At 43.7% G+C, this 25,011-nt stretch overlaps 1 protein-coding gene across 1 annotated transcript in view; it reads right to left on the bottom strand.

Annotated features, from left to right (window-relative positions):
• The window catches only part of ppp1r2 (protein phosphatase 1, regulatory (inhibitor) subunit 2), a 31,573-nt gene that overhangs the window by 3,545 nt on the left and 3,017 nt on the right, over positions 1 to 25,011 (bottom strand). Inside the window, exons 2-5 of the mRNA XM_029695502.1 lie at positions 18,106 to 18,213; positions 17,340 to 17,420; positions 4,004 to 4,098; positions 1,873 to 2,043 (exon numbers count right to left, since the gene is read on the bottom strand). Of these exons, the coding sequence (XP_029551362.1) occupies positions 1,873 to 2,043; positions 4,004 to 4,098; positions 17,340 to 17,420; positions 18,106 to 18,213 (455 nt within the window). The remainder of the gene's footprint in view (positions 1 to 1,872; positions 2,044 to 4,003; positions 4,099 to 17,339; positions 17,421 to 18,105; positions 18,214 to 25,011) is intronic.

The following is a 25,011-nucleotide window of genomic DNA, read 5'->3' as shown; positions in this document are numbered from 1 at the left end:
ATCGCCAGAGTGCGTTCCCAATGTTCTTTTTCTGACTAGTCCTGTCCTAAGGTTTCTGAGAACCTTTTTGTCTTACCCAAAGGATCCGGAGGTTCCACGAAGTTCAATTTAAGACCTATTTAATGCCACAGGAAATGCAATACCATTTTTCGTTCTTTGCGCACCACTCCCCTAATATTCCTCAAGAAATGAGCCAATGTTGGCAAAAAGTTGTATTTGTAGAGCTGGCTTTTTCAACGAAGGCCATAACCTACATAGCTCATATTTACAAGTAGGTGTGCTATTTTAGCAATGAGCATTCTGTAGTCTAGCGGTGTGGGAGGGCTCTGGACTGACTTCTTCCAGTGCCAAGCAAGACATGAAAAAAGTATGCTATTTCATCTAACATGTTCAGGGAATGCATGATGGATATTTAAAATAGGATCCATCATAATCAGATATCTGTTTGTCTCTAGAGATTCATTTGCCTGCATGTTTTTTTTGTGCATATTGGCCTAGGCTATGCCCCATATCATTTACCACCAGAGGAAGTGGGAACTCAACACACATTAGCTAGATTGCTAATTCTAAATATGTTTTGTTCTGCTTGCACATCATCTCAATGACATACTCTAAAGTGGTACCATTTCCTCTATATTGACATTTGAAAAATAATTGTTAGACTCTCACAAAGCTAAATCTTTTTTAAATGTTTTAACCGTCTTTCTCACAATGACATTTCGAAATGTTGCTCAACTGGGCTACCTTACGCGCTCCTCCGGCAACAGCCCAACTCACACATGACGTGCACAAAGAAACATTATTCGATTTTTAAAAAACAATTTGGGCTTTGGTGGCAACAACTAAGCAGTGGCACAAACACCATAGGAAGTGCGATGGAGATGACTAAGACCGCTCAAAACTAAATTAAATACATTAGTATTATTAAGGCCTTTAAAATCAGATTAATTTAAGACCAAAGCTGTGTAGTCGAATACCATACTGTATACTGCATACTATAAGTTTGATGTATTAGTAACCAACTAATGTTAGGTAACTAACTAACATTCCAGCGGCAGGTAGCCTAGTGGTTAGAGTGTAGAGGCGGCAGGTAGCCTAGTGGTTAGAGTGTAGAGGCGGCAGGTAGCCTAGTGGTTAGAGTGTAGAGGCGGCAGGTAGCCTAGTGGTTAGAGTGTAGAGGCGGCAGGTAGCCTAGTGGTTAGAGTGTAGAGGCGGCAGGTAGCCTAGTGGTTAGAGTGTAGAGGCGGCAGGTAGCCTAGTGGTTAGAGTGTAGAGGCGGCAGGTAGCCTAGTGGTTAGAGTGTAGAGGCGGCAGGTAGCCTAGTGGTTAGAGCGTTGGACTAGTAGTAAGGTTGCTGGATCGAATCCCAGAGCTGACAAGGTAAAAAAATAAAAAATAATCTGTCGTTGTGCCCCTGAACAAGGCAGTTAACCCACTGTTCCTAGGCCGTCATTGAAAATAAGAATGTTCTTAACTGACTTGCCTAGTTACATAAAAAGGTCAAATATATTTTTTTTATAAAAAAACATACTGCTGTAATACTATGCGGTACGTAAGGATAGCGTAGCTAACAAATTGTCAGCCAACCTAAAGTGTAATGCAACTGATTTGAAAGGTAATTACTTTATTACAGTGCTCAACATGTCATAATTAGTTAAAGTAATGAATTTGTATGCGCTCGGACTTTGAATATTGTCCACAACATCCGGGAACTTTTGGCATACTAACTCTATCCATACTATGACCAATAAGCATACTCAATTTACGTCACAAATAGTAAGGTTAGTATGAGTATTTGAACACAGCACAATACTTAAGGACCTCCATACACCCTGCTTACCGTCTTAAGGTGAGTATCCCTGTTTGTCTTACCGTCATGCGGGGGATCTACAATAAAGTCCTCTGTTTCCATGTCCTCCTTCATCTCCTCGTCATCATCCTCTTCTTCCGCCAGCTCGTTGGCTATGAGTTGCCGGGCCATCCTGATGCTGAGGCCCTCGTTGTAATGCATCTTCCTCATCATTTCAAACTGCTTCTTTTTCGCTGATGGGGAGAAAGAGAGAGGTTTCAATTGCTTTGGCAATGTAAACACACACACACATACGTTTCCCCATGCCAATAAAGCCCTTTGAATTGAGGTGGGTTGAAAGAGAGGAAGGGAGGCTAGGGGGAGCCACAACTCAGACACATACTGTAAATATCCTGATTTCCAGTCTGTGGAGGAGACAGTGATACATAGAGAGAAACTTTAGGAGATGCTAGGATGGCACATTCAAAAGCTAAAAAGGGAGGTTTTAGTTGAAAGGGGAGAGTTTTAACATGCTTGTCCTCAAAATGGCGGTTGAAGGATCAATACACCATAAACAACTTTCATGAGGATCCTGACTGAACAGTTCCAGTAGAATCTAATCCACTTTCAACTTTCATGAGGATCCTGACTGAACAGTTCCAGTAGAATCTAATCTACTTTCAAGGACATGGTTCTGAGATGACACAGTAAAAAAAATAACTGCTTTCTAATTCCAGCAGCAATCTACTACTACATAAATATACCTTTTATACCAATACGTTTGAGTCAACTTTTTGCCACCTTTTCTTTATATCAAACAAAGTCCGACTGAACAGTAGTCCAGGTGCGTCAAACCTAGGGCCTGTGGGGCCTTGTTGATAGTGCTGTACTTTTATTTCTGCCAACCGATCTAGTCAGGATTGCTGTAACATATTTAATAGTCCCGCCAGTAGCCAACTTTCTATTCATCAGAACAGAAAAATACAAGGTAATTACTTACAAATGATTTACAAGTAGGCTAGGGCAAGCCGCTAATCTACTGTAATGAATGTAAGAACTTAAAGCAGTGGAAAGTCTATTGATAAAGACATTTAGAACATGCAGCTGTCAGGTTATCAGCATGACAACGGTTGCAACAACAGGGTCAAAGTTGAACGTTTCTTGCTCCTTCCCCACAAAAGTAATGGTGGCTATATGAAAAGCAAATGCCGAAAAGAAAGAGCTAAAAAAATTAAAAAATAAATGAAAAAAATACATGTTTACAGCCAACATAACATGAACCCTTTCTGAAAGCAATAAGAGCCATTTTCAAAAGATGACTTGCAACTGCAGCCGTACGCACGCTGCCACGAGAGGCAGGTCAGGAGAGGCTTCTTTTTGTACCAAACAATAGCTTTGGAGTGTAAAGCAACAACCTTGAGGGACATTGTTACATGGAAACTAGGTGGGAGAGAGGATGTGACACAGATTTCAAATTTGGAAGCCAATGTCTGGAGGCTTAGTGATGTCACATTAGTACAGTCTCATGGAGTAACAGTGTGAGGTTAGGGGACAGCTGGCTCAATGTGTTGGGGATGAATTTTGTTACTAGTCGTCAAGATCACTCCAATCAATCAATTCCCTTGCTGATTGTTCGAAGCACACTACTTCAAATCCAGGTCACCCATAATTTAGAAAATCAAAAGATAATCTAATATTAAATAGATTTTATATTCAGTTGATGGCCCGTCTAACTCTGAAGAATAGTATGTATGAAGGTCAGCAGGTCTCATATACCAAGTTATTATAGGTGCAAAAAAAACACCATATTTAAAAACAGGTAGAATTCCAACTCAAAGCAACACTATTATAGGTCTATGAGAGTATGTCTGGACACACCTAGTACTACACACATTTCAGAATTTGGGGAGAATTTACACGTTAAGCTCTTGCTTTCCCCTGAACTCCCGAGATAAAAATGCAGGAAAGCGAGGAGAGAGACGCGTGTCAGGAGCCAAAATGGACTACAGTCAATTTGAACGGTCCACGGGAGCAAGCTCCGTTTGGACCGTCGGCAGTGCCCCGGGCTGCTGAGCTGAGAGAATCCGTTACCGGGCACACAGCGCTTGACACAACAACACAGGGAGAGGTCAGGGAAAAGTCAGGGCCTGATGCCCAGTGGGAATAGAGACGTGAGGGGGTGAGAGGAGGACGAAGGGGGGGTGCAGGCCCCACCTTGAGCCTCTGGGGTTAGTTCATCCTCTTCCTCACTGCTCTCCTCCTCTTCCTCTCTCATGAAGCGAGGTTCTGTTCCTTCTGCTGCCGCCAACCTGGGGGGGAGAAATAAGTGAAAGTGTGTAACAAAGACAGAAAAACGTGTGCAGGGGAAGTAGATGTGGCCATCCGCACATGTGAATCAAAGTCAACCCTCCAAGATAAATGTCCACACCCCCACGGAAATCGAATTACCAACATGTACGTGTTTGTGAGGGTCTCACCTTTACACAGAAGGTCATATTAGTGTGTAGCCATAACTGTAAGGACGCTACAGACAAAACAGTCAGTTTAAGCTAGAGATATCGTTTATTTGCATTGGATGAGTCTCAAATCCACCGCATCTGCCTACGTAATACTTCTGCAGTGAAAGGTGACAGAGCTAGAGCGGTGTTGTCAGACCATGAGACATCCCCCCCAAAAAGTAAAAAAATTAAATTTAAAATTTAAAAAAATATATAAAAAAATAAATAAAAATAAAACAAATCCGTCTCCTCACAAAATCATGTGGCCTACAAACTATTATGACCCCTTTACGGAAAGATGACCCTCGAACGCGATGGTGTTCTCCGTTTCACCCCCCACAAGCGTCTTGGGACTCGTCTGAAGTCGGTACAGCCGATCTGCCAACTTGTCTCTGTAGCGTCCGAACAGATTTGGGCTACACAGTAATATGACCCCTCTGTGTAAAGGTGAGACTCATGAACATGTTGGTTGTTGTGCACTAGGACACCCACAGGCCTCACGACTGAAGGTCCCCCTGGTATCAGTTGAAACATTTATAGAAGTATATATGGGAGACTGTTTAGTGTAAAAAAATAAGGGGTTAAATACATGTCAAATAAATACGTTTCCTGATCTTTCAGATATAGGACAGATTGTTCTGAACAAACTATTGTTCCATGTAGTGAATCTGTTATTCAATGGCTTTGGATGAGCTAATAGCAGCAAGGCCAAATTTTTTTTAAAAAGTGTCAAATAATTCTTAAAATATATATTTTTATACTTTGAATGGTCTTAAAAATACAAAAATCAAATAGCAAAAAGATCGTTGGTATCAAAGACCCCCCCCCCGCGGCTTAGACAGGGCTTATATTCTCATGGGTGAAAATGCAGTACTACACAGGCACAGACCCTAGAGGAAGTCAGATTCACACTGCCTGTGTTAAGTCCGTGCCTTGCAAATTCCCTTATTTTCCACCAGCTGAATCTGGCAAACCTTTTCCAGTTGCGACCTTTTACGCCCACAGATTTACATTACATTTAAGTCATTTAGCAGACGCTCTTATCCAGAGCGACTTACAAATTGGTGCATTCACCTTATGATATCCAGTGGAACAACCACTTTACAATAGTGCATCTAAATCTTTTAAGGGGGGGGGGTTAGAAGGATTACTTAATCCTATCCCAGGTATTCCTTAAAGAGGTGGGGTTTCAGGTGTCTCCGGAAGGATAAAACCATTCAACTCTTTGCCTCCTCCTAAAAGTCAGGGTGAAGTTTTGGACATGGCAAAAGAATCTGACTTTTGACTGTGAGAAACACTTAATAAAATGTTGTCCTTAATTAACTTTCTTGTTTGTGAAGGCCAGAGAGCTTGAGTCAGACAATATCATAGCAAGATTATGAGCTCTATATACATCTATGGAGTTCTCTACTGGGAGAAGATGAGCATCGCAGTAGTCACTGTCAGAACTTTCTGGTCCACGTTCACTTTCTAAATTACCTCCAAAAAGGAGGAAGAGCAGAATTTTTTTTAAAAAATAAAATAAATAAAAAACAGTTATCTTGGAGATGGATACAGATGAGGGCAGGAACAGAGTGAGATGAAAGACAGAATAAGAAAGGGAGGGAAGGAAGATAGATTTGGGGAGGGGGAGAGAACGAGTGAACACAAGAGGGGAAGGAGGAAGGGAAACGTAGAGAGAAACAAAATGAGTGTGAGTTAGAGAAAGAGGGGGAGGGACAAAGAAAACAAAGGAGCGAGAGACCAGGCAGTAGCCATTTTAATAGGATGAGGTGGAACAATGGAACACTGAGTGGAAATAAACAATGGCTGCAGATAGAGTTTCAGGTCTGGAGCAGAACAATCCTCTTCACTTATTTACTGACATCCATCTTCACAACACCAGGCTTTTGATGAGTAGACACGAGCAACGCACATACAGGCCCAGAGCACAGACAGACATTTCTTTCAAGCCTAGACCAGACCCAATATGATTGCACAATAGCCGACCAGACGGCCACTGATGTAATACTTCTAACAGCGTCCTTTAAACCTGAGACCTTTCCAAGTGCTTTTATTTCCTTGAACAGCAGCCATGATTTCATGTGTCTTGTTCTGATGGCGGTGTATGACAGTTGTGGGAGAAGTGGACTGAATAGGGACTTGTCTAGTCAAACAAACATTAATTTTAGACGTATTGATGGTGAGGAAACCGGGAAAAAAAGCTTTCATTTGTAGTGTCATGCGACGAATACAGTGTTAAATATGGAATACTGAACTCCGTGGCCTTTATCCCTTCAACTAATGGTGGATATGCAATGTGCAGCATCCGTTGAGACAGTGAGTGAGTAGGCCTAAGGTATGTCATTCATTTCCATGTAGAAATAAACCACCACAATAAGACAAATGAGCTGATTGTGGACTACAGGAAACGGAGGGCCAAGCACATCGACGGGGCTGTAGGAGCGGGTCGACAGCGTGTTCACATTACTAAGGAATTAACATGGTCCACACACACACACACACACACACACACACACCTCTCCCTCAGGAGGCTGAAAAGATTTTAAATGGGCCCCTCAGATCCTCCCAAAAAGTTTTACAGCTGCACCACTGACCGCATCTTGACTGGCTGCGTCACCGCTTGGTATGGCAACTGCTTGGCATCTGACCGCATGGCGCTACAGTGAATAGCTTCCTGCAGTCCCGGACCACTATACCAGGCGGTGTCAGATGAAGGACCTAAAATAAATAGTCAAATTGTCCAGCCACCCAAGTCAGACTGTTCTGTCTGCTACCGCACGGGAAGCAATTGCAACACACTAAGCCTGGAACCAACAGGACCCCGAAACAGCTTCTACCCCTAAGCCATAACAACTAAATAGTTACCCAAATAGCTACTAGTACTATCTGCATTGACCCTCTTTGCACTAATACTTTAGACTCATCACATAACCTAAATCAAATGTTAATCCTGTTGCCTAGTTACCCCTAGTCACTTTACTCCTACAGAAATCTGGCTATATACGCAGGGTAGGGGTAGGAGGTAATTGAAGTAGACATGCACATATACAGTGCCTTCATAAAGTATTCACACCTCGACTTTATCCACATTTTGTTGTTAGACAATATAAAACGTTTTCGATTGAGATTGTCGTCACTGGCCTACACACAATACCCCATGAAGTAAAAAAAAAAAAAGAAAAGGAATTTCAGTGCATTCAGAAAGTATTCAGACCATGATTTTGTTACGTTAGCCTTCCCTCCCCCCCCCCCAATCTACACACAACCAACCCAATAATGACAATGCAAAAAAACAAGTTTATATCACATTTACATAAGTATTCAGACCCTTTACTCAGTACTTTGTTGAAGCAGCTTTGGCATCGATGACAGCTTCGAGTCTTCTTGGGTGTGACGCTACAAGCTTGGCACACCTGTATTTGGGAATTTCTCCCATTCTTCTCTGTAGATCCTCTCAAACTGTCAGGTTGGATGGAGAGCGTCACTGCACAGCTATTTTCAGGTCTCTCCAGAGAGGTTAGATTGGGTTTAAGTCCTGGCTCTGTCTGGGCCACTCAAGGACATTCAGAAACTTGTACCAAAGCCACTGCTACATTGTCTTGGCTGTGTGCTTAGTGTTGTTGTCCTGTTGGAAGGTGAACCGTCACCCCAGTCTGAGGTCCTGAGCGCTCTGGAGCAGGTTTTCAGCAAGGATCTCTGTACTGCTGTGCCACCAGAGATTCTGGGTTGGAGCCCAGGCTCTGTCGCAGCTGGGAGGTCCATGGGGCGACGCGTCGACCGGGTTAGGGAGGGTTTGGTCGGCAGGGATATTCTTGTCTCATCGCACACTAGCGACTCCTGTGGCGGGCCGAGCGCAGCGAACGCTGACCAGAACACCATACACCTGGCGGCGACTCCGACACATTGGTGCGGCTGGCTTCCGGGTTGGATGTGCGTTGTGTCAAGAAGCAGTGCGGCTAGGTTGGGTTGTGTTTCGGAGGACGCATGGCTCTCAACCTTCGCCTCTCCCGAGTCCGTATGGGAGTAGCAGTAATTTTTATTTTATTAAATAAAAGATTTCTGTACTTTGCTCCGTTAATTTTTCCACTCAATCCTGACTAGTCTCCCAGTCCCTGCTGCTGAAAAACGTCCCCACAGCAAGATGCTGCCGCCACTATGCTTCACCATAGGGATGGTACCATGTTTCCTCCTGATGTGACGCTGGCATTCAGGCCAAAGAGTTCAATCTTTGCTTCATCAGACCAGAGAATCATGTTTCTCATGGTCTGAGAGTCCTTTAGGTGCCTCTTCGCAAACTCCAAGTGGGCGGTCATGTACCAGTTACTGGAGGAGTGGCTTCCGTCTGGCTACTCTACCCTAAATGCCTGATTGGTGGAGTGCTGCAGAGATGGTTGTCCTTCTGGAAGGTTCTCCCATCTCCACAGAGGAACTCTGGAGCTCTGTCAGGATGACCATCGGGTTCTTGGTCATCTCCCTGACCAAGGCCCTTCTCCCCCGATTGCTAAGTTTGGCCGGGCGGCCAGCTCTAGGAAGAGTCTTGGTGGTTCCGAACTTCTTCCATTTATGAATGGAGGCAACTGTGTTCTTGGGGACCTTCAATGCTGCAGAAATGTTTTGGTATCCTTCCCCAGATCTGTGCCTCGACAATCCTGTCTCGGCGCTTTACAGACAATTCCTTCGACCTCATGGCTTGGTTTTTGCTCTGACATTCACTGTCAACTGTGGAACCTTATATAGACAGGTGTGTGACTTTCCAAATCATGTCCAATCAATTGAATTTACCACAGGTGGACTAAAATCAAGTTGTAGAAACATCAAGGATGATCAATGGAAACAGGATGAACCTGTGTCTCATAGCAAAGGGTCTGAATACTTATGTAAATGAGGTATCCATTTGCATACTTTATTATTATGGGGTATTGTGTAAATTGAAGAGGATTTTTTATTTATTTTAGAGTAAGGCTGTAACGTAACAAACTTTGGAAAAAAGTAGAGGGATCTGAATACTTTCCGAATGCATCGTTTTACAATTTTCTTTAGTAATTCATAAAAATGAAAAGCTGAAATGTCTTGAATCAAGTATCAACCCCTGTTATGGCAAACCTAAAAATCAGAAGTAAAAATTTGCTCAACAAGTCATAAGCTGCATGGACTCACTCAGTGTGCAATAAAAACGTCTACCATGATTTTTGAATGACTACCTCATCTCTGTACCCCACACATACAGATAATTGTAAGGTCCCTAATTCAAGCAGTCAATTTCAAACAGAGATTCAATCACAAAGGTTTGCCAATGCCTCACAAAAAGGGCACTTACTAGTAGTTCTAAATTACATTTTGGATGGTGTATCAATACACCAAGTCACTACAAAGACACAGGCCTCCTTCCTAACTTAGTTGCCGGAGAGGAAGGAAACCGCTCGGGGATTTCACCATGAGGCAGTTGGAGTTTAATGGTTGTGATAGGAGAAAACTGAAGATGGAGCAACATTGTAGTTACAACACAATACTAACCTAATTGACAGAGTAATACTGCAAAGCATGTGGCAAAACAATTCATTTTTTGTAATGAATACAAAAATGTTATGTATAGGGAAAACCCAAAACAACACATTACAGAGTACCACTCTCCATATTTTCAAACATCGTGGTGGCTGCATCATGTTATGGGTATGATTGTAATCATTAAGGACTGGGGAGTTTTTAGGGATACAAAAAAATAAACGGAACTAAGCACAGGCAAAACCCTAAAGGAAAACCTGGTTCAGTCGGCTTTCCACCAGACACAGAGAGATGAATTCACCTTTAAGCAGAACAATAACCTAAAACACAAGGCCAAATCTACACTGGAGTTGCTTACCAAGACAGTGAACGTTCCAGCGTGACCAAGTTAGTTGACATAAATCTACGGCAAGACCCAAAATGGCTGACTAGCAATGATCAACAACCAATTTGACAGAGCTTGAATTCAGGCTGTAACACAACAAAATGTGGAATAAGTCAAGGGGTATGCATACTATCAGAAGGCACTGTATATGTACATATCTACTTCAATTACCTCCGATCCCTGCACATCGACTCAGTACTGGTACCCTGTGTATATAGCCAATTTCTCATTACCCATTGTGTATTTATTCCTTAAGTTATATTTTCCCTCTCGGCATAGTTGGGAAGGACCCGTAAGTAAGCATTTCACTGTTAGTCCACACCTTTTGTTTCTTACGAAGCATGTGACAAATACAGTTTGATTTGAAAATGTCGAAGAGGCATAACACAAGACAAGGCTTTGTGTAAGTTAGTTATTAATTTTCATTTCACAGGTTTAAAACCAACCGGACAGGTGGAGTCAACGCTGCAGGTACAGAAAGTAAACTGATCTAAGTCTGTAATCACCTCCCATTACATTGTCCTCATTCCCCTGGATTTAGGGTTGATGAGATCTATTGAGTGGCATTTATAGATCCAAGCTGTTTTCACTGAAATAAATGACTGGGCGCAGATCCATCGAACACCATTACGTGATGTTTAGCCAATACGCTCCACTGGGGGGGGAGATTAGAACGAGAGGTAATATCAGTGAGGTTAGAGATAGTTGTGTGCCTTGAGCATCAGTGGCCTAGTAGTCAACACCGGGATGAAAATGTTGTCAGAGAGAACAGATACCAGTGAAGAGACACAAGGGCTTACTCACTCCCTCTAACCCACATGCATTAATCACGCTGTTTGAAACTCAAATAAAACACTCAGTGCATCAATAGTGTGATCACATTGAGGGATAAAGGTAACACTGAGATTAATGCATTCGTCCAAGGCAGAGTCGATTTAGAGGGAGTGGACACAGCGCTTGCAATGCCAGGGTCGTGGGTTCAATTCCCGCATGGGACACATATACTAAAAATGTATGCGCGCACTAGATAAAAGCAAATGCTATAATGGCATGTTACTTACACACACAAAGGGTTGACCTCCCTGCCTGTGAAGTGGGTATAAAAATGTGTGGTAACAGTACATGTGACAGACCTTTGCCTCAGTGGAGTTTGGCCTTGAGGCTGTGACGGAGCATCTGCTCCACTCTATGATGAGTGCTAATGCTATAAAGCAGTAGACTAGCTCCTACTACATCGCTACTGAAAATCTACAGTGTTACCATAGCCATGGCCTTCTCTCGCCGTGCCAGGGGATATACAGTACCAGATGCACAGTTGAGAGCATCTGCCGGGATGCATCACCGCCTGGTACACCGCTCGCAACCGCAGGGTTTCCCCAGAGGGTGGTGCTGTCTGCCCAACGCATCACTGGGGGGCATAATACCTGCCCTCAAGGAAAACCTACAACACCCGATGTCACAGGAAGGCCAAACAGATCATCAAGGACATCAAGAACCCGAGCCACTGCCTGTTCACCCCGTTATCATCCAGAAGGCGAGGTCAGTACAGGTGCATCAAAGCTGGGACCGTGACTGAAAGGCAGCATCTATCGCTAGCCGGCTTCCACCTGGTTACACAACCCTGCACCTTGGAGGCTGCTGCCATATGTACATAGACCTGGAATCACTTGTCACTTTAATAAATGTTTGCACACTGCTTTACTCATCTCATATGTATATACTGTATTCTATTCTACTGTGTGTTAGTCAATGCCACTCCGACATTGCTCAATCTAATATTTATACAGTACCATTCAAAAGTATGGGCCCCTACTCATTCAAGGGTTTCTTTTTTTTTTCTTCGATTTTCTACAGCGTAGAATAATAGTGAAGACATCAAAACCATGAAATAACACAAATGGAATCATGTAGTAACCAAAAAAAAAAAGTGTTAGATCAAAATAGATGTTATATTTGAGATTATTGAAAGTAGCCACTCTACCTTGATGACTGCTAGGCACACTCTTGGCATTCTCTTAACCAGCTTCATGAGGTAGTCACCTGGAATGCATTTCAATTAACAGGTGTGCCTTGTTAAAAGCTCATTTGTGGAATTTCTTTCCTTCTTAATGCGTTTGAGCCAATCAGTTGTGTTGTGACAAAGTAGGCGTGGTATACAGAAGACAGCCCTATTTGGTAAAAGACCAAGTCCATATTATGGCAAGAACAGCTCAAACAAGCAAAGAGAAACGACAGTCCATCATTAGTTCAAGACATAAAGGTCAGTCTATCCGTAAAATTTCCAGAACTTTGAACGTTTCTTCAAGTGCAGTATCAAAAAACATAAAGTGCTATGAAACTGACTCTCATGAGGACCGCCACTGGAAAAGAAATTACAGCCCAGATAAATGCTTCACAGAGTTCAAGTAAAAGACACATCAACTGTTCAGAGGAGACTGCGTAAATGAGTCCTTCATGGGTCGAATTGCTGCAAAGAAACCACTACTAAAGGACACCAATAAGAAGAAGAGACTTGTTTGGGCAAAGAAAAACACAAGCAATGGACATTAGACCAGTGGAAATCTGCCCTTGGTCTGATGAGTCCAAATTACAGATTTTTGGTTCCAACCGACGCATCTTTGAGAGACGCAGAGTAGGTGAACGGATGATCGCCGCATGTATGGTTCCCACCGTGAAGCATGGAGGAGGAGGTGTGATGGTGTGTCGCTGGTGACACTGTCCATGATTAATTAAGAATTCATGGCACACTTAAACAGCATGGCTACCACAGCATTCTGCAGTGATACGGCATCCCATCTGGTTTGCGCTTAATGGGACTATCATTTGTTTTTCAACAGGACAATAACCCAAAACACACCTCCAGGCTGTGTAAGGGATATTTGACCAAGAGTGATGGAGTGCAGCATCAGATGATCTGGCCTCCACAATCACCCGACCTCAACCCAATTGAGATGGTTTGGGATGAGTTGGATCGCAGAGTGAAGGAAAAGCAGCCAGCAAGTGCTCAGCATGTGTGGGAACTCCTTCAAGACTGTTGGAAAAGCATTCCAGGTGAATCTGGTTAAGAGAATGCCAAGCGTGTACAAAGCTGTCAAGGCAAAGGGTGGCTACTTGGAAGAATCTAAAATATATTTTGATTTGTTTAACACTTTTTTGGTTACTACATGATTCCATGTGTTATTTCTAGGGATGCACGATATAGTCGGTTAACATATCGGAATCGGCTGTTATTAGCTAAAAATACCAACATCGGCCCGATGTCTAGTTTAACGCCGATGTGCAAAACCGATATCAAAGCTTACGTGCATACCTATATAACACCGATAAGAACATCTTCGTATATAACGTAGGTACATGACGTAACGACGCCATGTAAAATGTTGCGCTACACAGCATTCCTAACCTAGCCCAAAAGGCAAAATCCATTAAACGCCAAGATAATGGAATTCATTGCCCTTGACAATCAACCGTTCTCTGTCGTGGGTGATGTTGGCTTTCGCCGACTGGTCGAGCACACTTTTTGGGGGGGGGTACTATTTTTCAGATGTTGCCCTACCGGAGTTACACAGTAATAGCATCCCTGCTATTAGCTTCACGACTGACATTTGGGCCAGCGATATCAACCCCATGAGCATGCAGAGTCTGACAGCACAGTGGGTCGTCAAGTATTTCATACTGAGTAAAGTCATTTTGCATGCTCATGAATATGCTCGTTGTCATACCGCTGCTGCCATTTCAATGGCATTTGAGAAGATGTTTGAAACATGAACACACTAGCTAGCTCCATTGGAACAACTGACTGAAGAAATAAGCTCATCAACTGCGTCTGCAGCAGACGTGATACCCTCTGTCATGGCATTGAAACGCCTGCTCAACAAAACTGACAGGGATGTAAACAGAATATGCACAAAATTTGAGATAAGCTTTATGTGTGTATGGAACATTTCTGGGATCTTTTTTTCAGCTCATGAAACAAACACTTTACATGTTGCGTTTATATTTTTATTCAGAGTAGAATTTGTATTCTAATTCCTAATTCTAACGCCGCCGATTCTGTCACGACAGTGGAGTGCGCATGCCAATTCTGACTTCGCCAATACTAAGATAACCAGTTAGCTAGCAGCTAGAGTGTAACGTTACATGGCCCCTTTTCCCGACGAGGTGGATGTTTTTACTGGCCCACATTGGCGAATTAAACAGTTGCCCTTGACAACAGTTTGCCCTGGCAACAAAACAGCCCACACAGGCTGTGAAAAAGCGTTTCGGTGGCATTCTCTCTTTACTATGTCACCACCATGCTCGATGCTATGTACAAGGACCGCTACTTCAATGCAGACAAGAAACAGGTTTTACGTGAAATGTTACATACACAGCTGGACAAGATGGAAACGGACACAGTGACAGTGCGCACCAAGGAAGAGAGGCCACGGACAGAGAGCTGAAACTTCACTGCTTGACATGTATGATGCAATCCTGGTTGATTGAAACAACACAGTAAGAAAGTGAAATAAATAGGTTTTGATGTTATAGGGACATACATTACTGGTAATGGGGACATGCATAAATGCCAACAAAATAACTTTTTTGTCAGTGTGGCGTGTAACCTTTATTTAACTAGGCAAATCAGTTAAGAAGAAATTCTTACTTACAATGGACGGCCAAACCCGGATGACACTTGGCCAATTGTGTGCCGCCCTATGGAACTCCCAATCACAGCCGGATGTGGTACAGCCTGGATTCTAACCAAGGGACTGTAGTGACGCCTCTTGCACTGAGATGCAGTGCCATAGACCGAGGCATCCATGCATGTGTTAACTATTTAACTGTACTAGAATGCTTAAAAGGCCGCAAAATTCTTTGAAATTTGGCATAGTTTTTTTTTTTTTTCGGCTTTGAAAATATCAGATATCGGTATCGGGCCAAAAAAATGTATATCGGTGTTTCACTAGTTATTTCATAGTTTAATGTCTTCACTATTGTTCTACAATGTAGAAAATAATAAAAATTAAGAAAAACCTTTGGAGGAGGTGTCCAAACTTTTGACTGGTGCTGTAGGTAAATAAACACGTTATCAGTTACTGAAAAAGTGTACCACACACAATGTTTGAGTTTAGAGAGAGGCTTATCTTATCACACCTCCCGAGAGGCGCAGCGGTCTAAGGCACTGCATTGCAGTGCTAGAGGCGTCACTACAGACCCTGGTTCGTTCCCAGGCTGTGTCACAACCAGCCGTGATTGGGAGTCCCATAGGGCGGTGCACATTTGGCCCAGCGTCGTCTGGGTTAGGGGAGGCCGTCATTGTAAATAATAATTTATTTTTAACTGACAATAAATGTAACATTTAAAATACTTTTTTTTTTTAACTCTGACTGTAGGCTAATTGAGAGTATCATTGGATACTTGGGGAAAATTAGTTCTCCTTTAGTCAAATGGAGCTGATTGGATAAGGGTTTTTGATGGCAGAGTTGAAATGGATTACATTTGAGTCATTTAGCAGACAATCTTTTCCAGTGTAGCTTACCGTTAGTGCATTCATCTTAAGATAGCTAGGTGGGACAACCACATATCTCAGTCATAGTAAGTACATTTTTCCTCAATAAAGTAGCTATTAGCAAAGTCAGTGCTAGTAGGAAAAAAATATATGCCAGTTTAAGTTCACGAAAGGCAAGGGAGTTAATTTCAGATTTTTTCTTTATTGGGGGGGGATTTCCCTTCTGCAGTTTTACCTCTACTGTTAACTCAACTGGTGAGACTGTCTTCTGACGGCTCCAAAACTATTTAGCTGATCATTCAATTTACCCAAGAGCGAAATTCACTCTATACTCAATGTTATTTGGGGGGGGTGAAAAGTATCCAGCTGTGCGCAACCAGTAGGCTTTTGTTGGCCTGGTGTATTGCGTGAGTTAGTGGCTTTATTCCAGGGCGTCACTGTGCTATGCACATACCAGTCGGCACTAACTCTGGTCCAGGGCGTTACATTAACCACTGTTGCTTGAACAGCTAGCTAGCACAAACTCTCTCTAGCACAGCTAGCTAGCACAAACTCTCTCTAGCACAGCTAGCTAGCACAAACTCTCTCTAGCACACGCCAGCTAGCACAAACTCTCTCTAGCACACGCCAGCTAGCACAAACTCTCTCTAGCACAGCTAGCTAGCACAAACTCTCTCTAGCACAGCTAGCTAGCACAAACTCTCTAGCACACGCTAGCTAGCACAAACTCTCTAGCACACACCAGCTAGCACAAACTCTCTCTAGCACAGCTAGCTAGCACAAACTCTCTAGCACACGCTAGCTAGCACAAACTCTCTCTAGCACACACCAGCTAGCACAAACTCTCTAGCACACGCTAGCTAGCACACACTAGCAAGTACCCATCTTCTAATTCTAAACTTAATTTCAGCACCTGTGCTGTTGGTGGCGGTAACGCACCATCTTCTCTGGCACCATTCAACATCCTGTCTGAGTTCGTATGTCTCATAGCATCTGTGGCGTAAGAAGGCATCTGCTGCAGCCAGACCCTATTGCAAATAGTTGAAATCCAGATGAGTATACATTCTGTTATACAGCATGTTCAAGCCGTAACCATACGGAGTCCCCCCCCCCCCCCACCTTCAGTCTCATAAGACCGAGACGCATCAAGATGCTATGTTTGAGTTGCATCACTACCCTTCTCATACAGCCTTGATAAGTGTTTTAACATTCCAAACCTTTGAGTCCAATAACTTAACTTTAGCCCTCCTTCCCCCTCCCAGACCTCTCCAGTCAGTGATGCTGGCCCTCCCAGACCTCTCCAGTCAGTGATGCTGGCCCTCCCAGACCTCTCCAGTCAGTGATGCTGGCCCTCCCAGACCTCTCCAGTCAGTGATGCTGACCCTCCCAGACCTCTCCAGTCAGTGATGCTGGCCCTCCCAGACCTCTCCAGTCAGTGATGCTGACCCTCCCAGACCTCTCCAGTCAGTGATGCTGGCCCTCCCAGACCTCTCCAGTCAGTGATGCTGGCCCTCCCAGACCTCTCCAGTCAGTGATGCTGACCCTCCCAGACCTCTCCAGTCAGTGATGCTGACCCTCCCAGACCTCTCCAGTCAGTGATACTGGCCCTCCCAGACCTCTCCAGTCAGTGATGCTGGCCCTCCCAAACCTATCCAGTCAGAAATAACTTACTTGGAGGCCAGGTCACCCACAGTGGGCAAGTTGACCTCTGAGTCGCTGTGCGCCCCTTCATCCTCCTCGTCCCCCACCATCCTGAGGAAGAGAGAACGAGAGAAGGAGAGAACAGTGTGTCACAACGGTGACCTTCTATGCAACGGCCTTGGAGATTGGGTTACGTGCCAGTTTAGATGGCCCACCCCACCCACGCTTTATGCAGACTGGGCAGAAACTCATCCACACACACACTGAACCTGCACTGCAAGAATTGAGGTGCCCTATGAGAGAAGGCCAATCTGCTATCGAAATTGTATCTAATCCGGGGTGAACATATTCTCTACAAAAATGATCAAATTATAGTCTCTTTTCTACATCACATTAGTGTGGGATCTAGGGACTGTTCACACACACACACAAAAAAGTAGGATGACGCCAAACATACCAGAGCTGAGTTTCTTCTCAGGCCAAGTCAATCACAAATCTCTGCTGTCAACAAATGTGGATATTTGACTCCAGAAAAGTAGTTTGTTTTTTTGGTTTGCCCAGAACTAAGAATATGTAGTGTGAAAAGTCCAACTGTCATTTTCACATGTAATAGGCCTAACTAATTGAATAAATTAATACCATTATGAGGTATTCGTAAACAAAAAAGTCAAAAACTGGAAATACTAGATAACAGTGTATATGGGAAGCCATTTTGACATTCGCTGGGTAACTATGTCCTTACCTGTTCATGAGAATGAATTGCATCGTGCTTTACACATTGAATGGGGCAACTCACCTGTTGTAGGGCGTGCTGGGCTCGTCGATCTTCATCAACCCATAGTCCTTGTCTGCCGGGTGGTACGTGGCCAGGATGTTCATCTCGTCCCATTTCTGTGACTTTTTCCTGAAAGAATGGGTCCAGAGATGAGCTCAGGGTGGTACTCAAAACCAACCAGATATTACCCTAGAGACCTGGCAGATTTAAATCTAGGACTACACAGTGACCCAGTTTTCACTCCCGTAGTATATTTTGGGAACACAAACAAGGCAGCAATTAAATAAAAAAAAGGGTCTTATGTACAATTAAATGATTCATTGTTTGGAAAATGACAGTGACCCCGTACAGAGGTTGGTCACTTCACCTTCAGAATGATGCTGAGGCTGATCGAGCGAGTGAGTGTGTGGGTAGAAATGCTTCACGAATGTACTTTCCCCAGGTATAAATTCTAGGCTTCCTCTGGGCTTCTGGCTGGAGTTGGCGCCTTCAATAACACCGCTGTCTGGACTTGGAGACAGTGCCAAATACAGCCGTTAAACTGTCTCTACTGGTGCGCCCCTCTCTCCCTTTGTCAAAGTAGCCAGCCTCCCGGACGTGTTTATGGAGGCAGAGGCCTGCCATCATGGTAGAGAGGGGTGGGGGGGGGTGATAAATCTGCTCCCTGCTGCAGTAATCCTGCAGAGCCATCGCTAGCTGCTCTCACACACACACACACACACACACACACACACACACACGAGTGCTCAATAAGTCAGGCACACAGCAGGCAGTTTGACTGTCGATGGCACAGGGCTAAATCAATGGGAGACGTGCCCTGTACAGCTGTGTCTCACACTAAAATGGCACATCATGGGATGAGGCACATATCAATACTGCTCAGTCAGGCTTGCTGAGGTAAGCCAGCGCTTAACCACTGTTTCATAACATATATAACCCATGGGATACATGTAAGAAACCAATGTAAGCTAGTGAAGACAAAACATAAAATTATATCATTACATGAAACTGTCAGACATACAGTGAGCTCCAAAAGTATTGGGACAGTGACACATTTGTTGTTGTTTTGGCTCTGTACTTCAGAAATTATATAATGACCGAGGTTAAAGGGCAGACGGTCAGCTTTAACTTGACGGTATTAACATCCATATCCGGGGAACAGTTTAGAAATTACAGCACTTTTTGTACATAGTCTCCCCCCCCCCCATGGTAGGGGACCAAAGGTATTGGGACAAATGCACTTCAACTCAGCTAAAAAAAAATAAAAAAAAGAAAGGTCCCGTTTTCAGGACCCTGCCTTTCAAAGACAATTCGTAAAAATTCGTACAATCGCAAATAACTTTCACAGATCTTCACAGTAAAGGGTTTAAACACTGTTTCCCATGCTTGTTCAATGAACCATAAACAATTAATGAACATGCACCTGTGGAATGGTCGTAAAGACACTAACAGCTTACAGACGGTAGGCAATTAAGGTCACAGTTACGAAAACTTAGGACGCTAAAGAGGGCCTTCTACTGACTGAAAAACAACAAAAGAAAGATGCCCAAGGTCCCTGCTCATCTGCGGTAACGTGTCTTAGGCATGCTGCAAGGAGGCATGAGGACTGCAGATGTGGCCAGGGCAATAAATCGCAATGTCCGTACTGTGAGACACCTAAGACAGCGCAACAGGGAGACAGGACGGGCAGCTGATTGTCCTCGCAGTGGCAGACCACGTGTAACAACACCGGCACAGGATTGGTGCATCCGAACATCACACCTGCGGGACAGGTACAGGATGGCAACAACAACTGCCCGAGTTACACCAGTAACGCACAATCCCTCCATCAGTGCTCAGACTGTCCGCAATAGGCTGAGAGAGGCTGGACTAAGGGCCTGTTGTAAGGCAGGTCCTCACCAGACCTCACCGTAAACAACGTCGCCTATGGGCACAAACACACCGTCGCTGGACCAGACAGGACTGGCAAAAAGTGCTCTTCACTGACGAGTCGTGGTTTTGTCTCACCAGGGGTGATGGTCGGATTCGCGTTCATTGAAGGAATGAGCGTTACACCGAGGCCTGTACTCTGGAGCGGGATCGATTTGGAGGTGGAGGGTCCGTCATGGTCTGGGGCGGTGTGTCACAGCGTCATCGGACTGAGCTTGTTGTCATTGCAGGCAATCTCAATGCTATGCATTACAGGGAAGACATCCTCCTCCCTCATGTGGTACCCTTCCTGCAGGCTCATCCTGACATGACCCTCCAGCATGACAATGCCACCAGCCATACTGCTCCTTCTGTGTGTGATTTCCTGCAAGACAGGAATGTCAGTGTTCTGCCATGGCCAGCGAAGAGCCCGGATCGCAATCCCATTGAACACGTCTGGAACCTGTTGGATTGGAGGGTGAGGGCTAGGGCCATTCCCCCCAGACATTTCCGGGAACTTGCAGGTGCCTTGGTGGAAGAGTGGGGTAACATCTCACAGCAAGAACTGGCAAATCTGGTGCAGTCCAAGAGGAGGAAATGCACTGCAGTACTTAATGAAGCTGGTGGCCACACCAGATATTGACTGTTACTTTTGATTTTGACCCCCTCCCCCCCCCCCCCCCCCCCCCCCCCCCCCCTTTGTTCAGGGACACATGATTCAATTTCTGTTAGTCACACGTCTGTGGAACTTGTTCAGTTTGTGTCTCAGTTGTTGAATCTTATTTTCATACAAATATTTACACGTTAAGTTTGCTGAAAATAAATGCAGTTGACAGTGAGGACGTTTATTTTTTTGCTGAGTTTATATGCGTCTTAAAGTAGTCAAAAGTTTAGTATTTCGTCCTATATTCCTAGCAGGCAACATTTACATCAAGCTTGTGACTCTACAAACTTTGGGGATGCATTTGCAGTTTGTTTTGGTTGTGTTTCAGGTGATTTTGTGCCCAATAGAAATGGTAAAGAATGTTTTGTAATTAAGAATAGAATGTTTCTAAACACTTCAACATGAATGTTGATGCTACCATAATTATGGATTATCCTGAATGAATCATAATAATGGTGAGAGGTTAGCATGTCTTGGGGGTATGATATAAAATGCTAACCTCCCCTGTTATTGTAATGGTGAGAGGTTAGCATGTCTTGGGGGTATGATATTTGTGCGTGTGTATTTCTCTCATTCATCATTATTCATTCAGGATTATACGTAATCATGGTAGCACCCACATGAACGTAGAAGTGTTATGAAACATAATATTCTTATTTCCAATAAAAATGACTCTAAAATGACAAAATACACTACTTACAATGAATTTCTATTGGGCACAAAATCATCTGAAACACAACCAAAACAAAACTGCAACTGCATCCAGAAAATTTGTAGTCACAAGACCAAATACTAAACTTTTGACTACTATACAATACTTTTAGTCCCCTAAAATGGACTATGTACAAAAACTGCTGTAATTTGTAACCGGTTTACCCAATATGGATGAAAATACCTTCAAATTAAAGCTGACAGTCTGCACTTTAACCTCATAGTCATGATATTATTTCAAATCCAAAGTGTTGGGAGAACAGAGTCAAAACAACAACAGAAATCTGTCACTGCCCAAATAGGGTTGGAGCTCACTGTATACGTGGAAATTACAAGTTTGCAGTTACTTTTTAAATTTCACCATCCCTAGTTTGATGCGTCTACATTCACCAGACTTTGAACCCTACCTTTATGGACAATTTCTAAATCATTTAAAACAGAAGCCAAACCAGTGTGACTGCATCTGGGCCAGGGCAGATAGGGAGATTTGTATGTATGTGAGGAGTGTTGACAAGCCAGTAGAGAAGAGGAGCCAGTTTCACTGCTCTAAAAATGTCTGTACGTCAGTCTGTGTATTTCTGCGTCTGTCTTTATCCTTCTGTATGTGTGAGGGGGTTGGTTATACAACACATCACAGACACTGCCAGCCAGCCTGGCCTGATTTACAGTACACAGCACCCGTACAAATCCACTCAAGACCTGACGCAGCCAGTCAGGAAAAAATGTTTCTAAAAAAATAAAAATACATAATGGAATGACAACCACCTCTTCAGGTAAAAAAAAACAGCCCCATTACTACTTTACATACATAACATAAGTCATTTAGCAGACGCTCTTATCCAGAGCGACTTACTACTTCTGTTATTCTTATTTATTATCATTTTTCAACGGCATTGTTGGTTAGGGGCTCGTAAGTAAGCATTTCACTGTAAGGTCTACCTGTTGTATTCGGCATATGATGTGACCAATAAAATTTGATTTGAGAACGGACGCTATTTGACACTTCTATTCAGTGTGTGTGTGTGTGTGTGTGTGTGTGTGTGTGTGTGTGTGTGTGTGTGCAGTGAGCATCTCTTGGAGAGGCCAACAGCTGGGTACATCCCTCTAAAAACCCTCAGTAAATAAAGTGGAGAGGTGAACTACACTATCAGATAGAATATTCTAAGACAAGCAGTGTGTTAAAGGGCTCTCTGGTCTTTCCAGCCGTGGTCCCGTGTGGCTCAGTTGGCGCTTTCAAAAAAAACGCCAAGATTGTGGGTTCGATTCCCACAGGGGACCAGTACAAAAACATATGCACTCTACTGTAAGTCGCTCTGGATAAGAGCGTCTGTTAAATGACTAAAATGTCAAAATGTGTTGTTTGTAAAATCAGAGCACACTAAAGTCAATATAGGGAGTAGTAGGGACTTGGAGAGGCGGGGAAAGCCTAGAAATCCACTCATGTTGAGATAAATCTGTTTTAAAATAAAAAAAAAATTTTTTTGCTTGAACCCAGTGAAGCCCAATGTCAAGGGACTGCAGTGCCCATTTGATCTGGAGCACTGGAGCAGGAAGTAGGCTACTATACAGGTTGTTCCTATGGTATTTTCTCCCCACTGTATCAAAAGTCATGAATGTCCCTCAACCCACTCATGAAATGGTCAGATTGGGCATCTAAGACAGTGGGAGGAGAGATAGTGTTTCATGGAAACATGCCTGTGACTCAGTTAAAAGTCATTGACTATAATGAATAATGAATGACTGAGCTTGGGGTCCATGCATCAATGTTAACTGATTAGTGAGTGCAATGAAACGGCCTACATTGAAATTGAGAAGATGCTTGACTATTGTTTACGGGGCACCAATAGTCATGCCCCATGACACTTTCTAGAACTCTATGGCAGGAAGTTGTGGTTGTTTGGACTCTGGACAGGTGCAGAGTGAACAAATGCTTTGTGACAGCAATACGGATATTTGGAAAGCAGGCTCAGGATATCCCCTTGGTGCTGTTTAATGAATTGAAAGCTCCAGTCTTTTCTGTCCCCTTTGGGAAACACAAGAGATGGCAACACAGCCTAGTGGTTAAGAGCGTTGGGCCAGTAATAGAAAGGTCGCTGGTTCGAATCCCCAAGCCGGCAAGCTGAAAAAAAAAAATGCCCTTGACCAATGCAGTTAACCCCCAACAACAACTGCTCCCCGGGCTCCAATGACGTGGATTAAGGCAGTCGTCATCGTCCCCCGCCTCACCTCTCTGATTCAGAGGGGTTGGGTTAAATGCAGAAGACATATTTCAGTTGAATGCATTCACTTGGACATGTATCCCTTACCCTTTCCACTCTTACCAGGGTTCTATCCAACCGTTTCACACGAATAAAGTAGATGTCGGATTTTAAACAAAATGTTACGACAGGCCTGATGGAAAAAGCTCATTTAAAATCGGTACATTTTCCATATATTCTAGGCAAGGTAGGATCTTTGTGTGTTGGTCAAATGAATCATGCGAGAAAAGGCAGTGGAAACCGCAAATATTCATATAACAAGCAGTAAACTTCCATGATATGTTGCGTGGTCCTCCCATTTCAACTCAGTAAAGCATGCAGTTTATTAAAGCACATTGTTTTAGTTGCAACAAGTCAATTTGATGGAAACGCATCTCAGGTGGAAAAATTTGCTTTTTGTTTTTATGCAGGTTTTATTATATCTGCATGAAAATCATCCACCAACTGGAGGAAAACCTAGCAACAGATAGGAACACGTTTTCCCAAACAATACATTACTTAAAGAATGAGAAACTGGCCGTCTCTGGGGGTGCCACAGGGTTCAATTCTCGGGTCGACTATTTTCTCTGTATAGATCATTGATGTCGCTCTTGCTGCTGGTGATTCTCTGATCCACCTCTACGCAGACGCCACCATTCTGTATACTTCTGGCCCGTCTTGGGACACTTAACTAACCTCCAGACAAGCTTCAATGTCATACAACTCTGCTTCCGTGGCCTCCAACTGCTCTTAAAACGCAAGTAAAACTAAATGCATGCTTTTCAACCGATCGCTGCCCACACCTGCCTGCCCGACTAGCATCACTACTATGGACGGCTCGGACTTAGAATATGTGGACAACTACAAATATCTAGGTGTCTGGTTAGACTAAACTCTCCTTCCAGACTCACATTAAGCATCTCCAATCCAAAATTAAATCTAGAATCGGCTTCCTATTTCGCAACAAAGCATCCTTCACTCATGCTACCAAACATACCCTCGTAAAACTGACTATCCTACCGATCCTTGACTTCGGCGTTGTAATTTACAAAATAGCCACCAACACTCTATTCAGCAAATTGGATCCAGTGCCATCCATTTTATCACCAAAGCCCCATATACTACCCACCACAGCGACATGTACGATCTCGTTGGCTGGCCCTCACTACATATCTTTCACCAAACACACTGGCTCCAGGTCACCTATAAGTCTTTGCTAGGTAAAGCCCCACCTTATCTCAGCTCACTGGTCACCATAGCCACACCCACCCGTAGCACGCACTCCAGCAGGTATATTGCACTGGTTATCCCCAAAGCCAACACTTCCTTTGGCCGCCTTTCCTTCCAGTTCTCTGCTGCCAATGACGGGAACGAACTGCAAAAATCACTGAAGCTGGAGACGTATAT

The sequence above is a fragment of the Salmo trutta genome, chromosome 17 (assembly GCF_901001165.1).
Source record: "Salmo trutta chromosome 17, fSalTru1.1, whole genome shotgun sequence".
Taxonomy (NCBI): domain Eukaryota; kingdom Metazoa; phylum Chordata; class Actinopteri; order Salmoniformes; family Salmonidae; genus Salmo; species Salmo trutta.
Note: the sequence above shows the minus strand (reverse complement) of the source record. Positions and strands in the feature narration are given on the sequence as shown.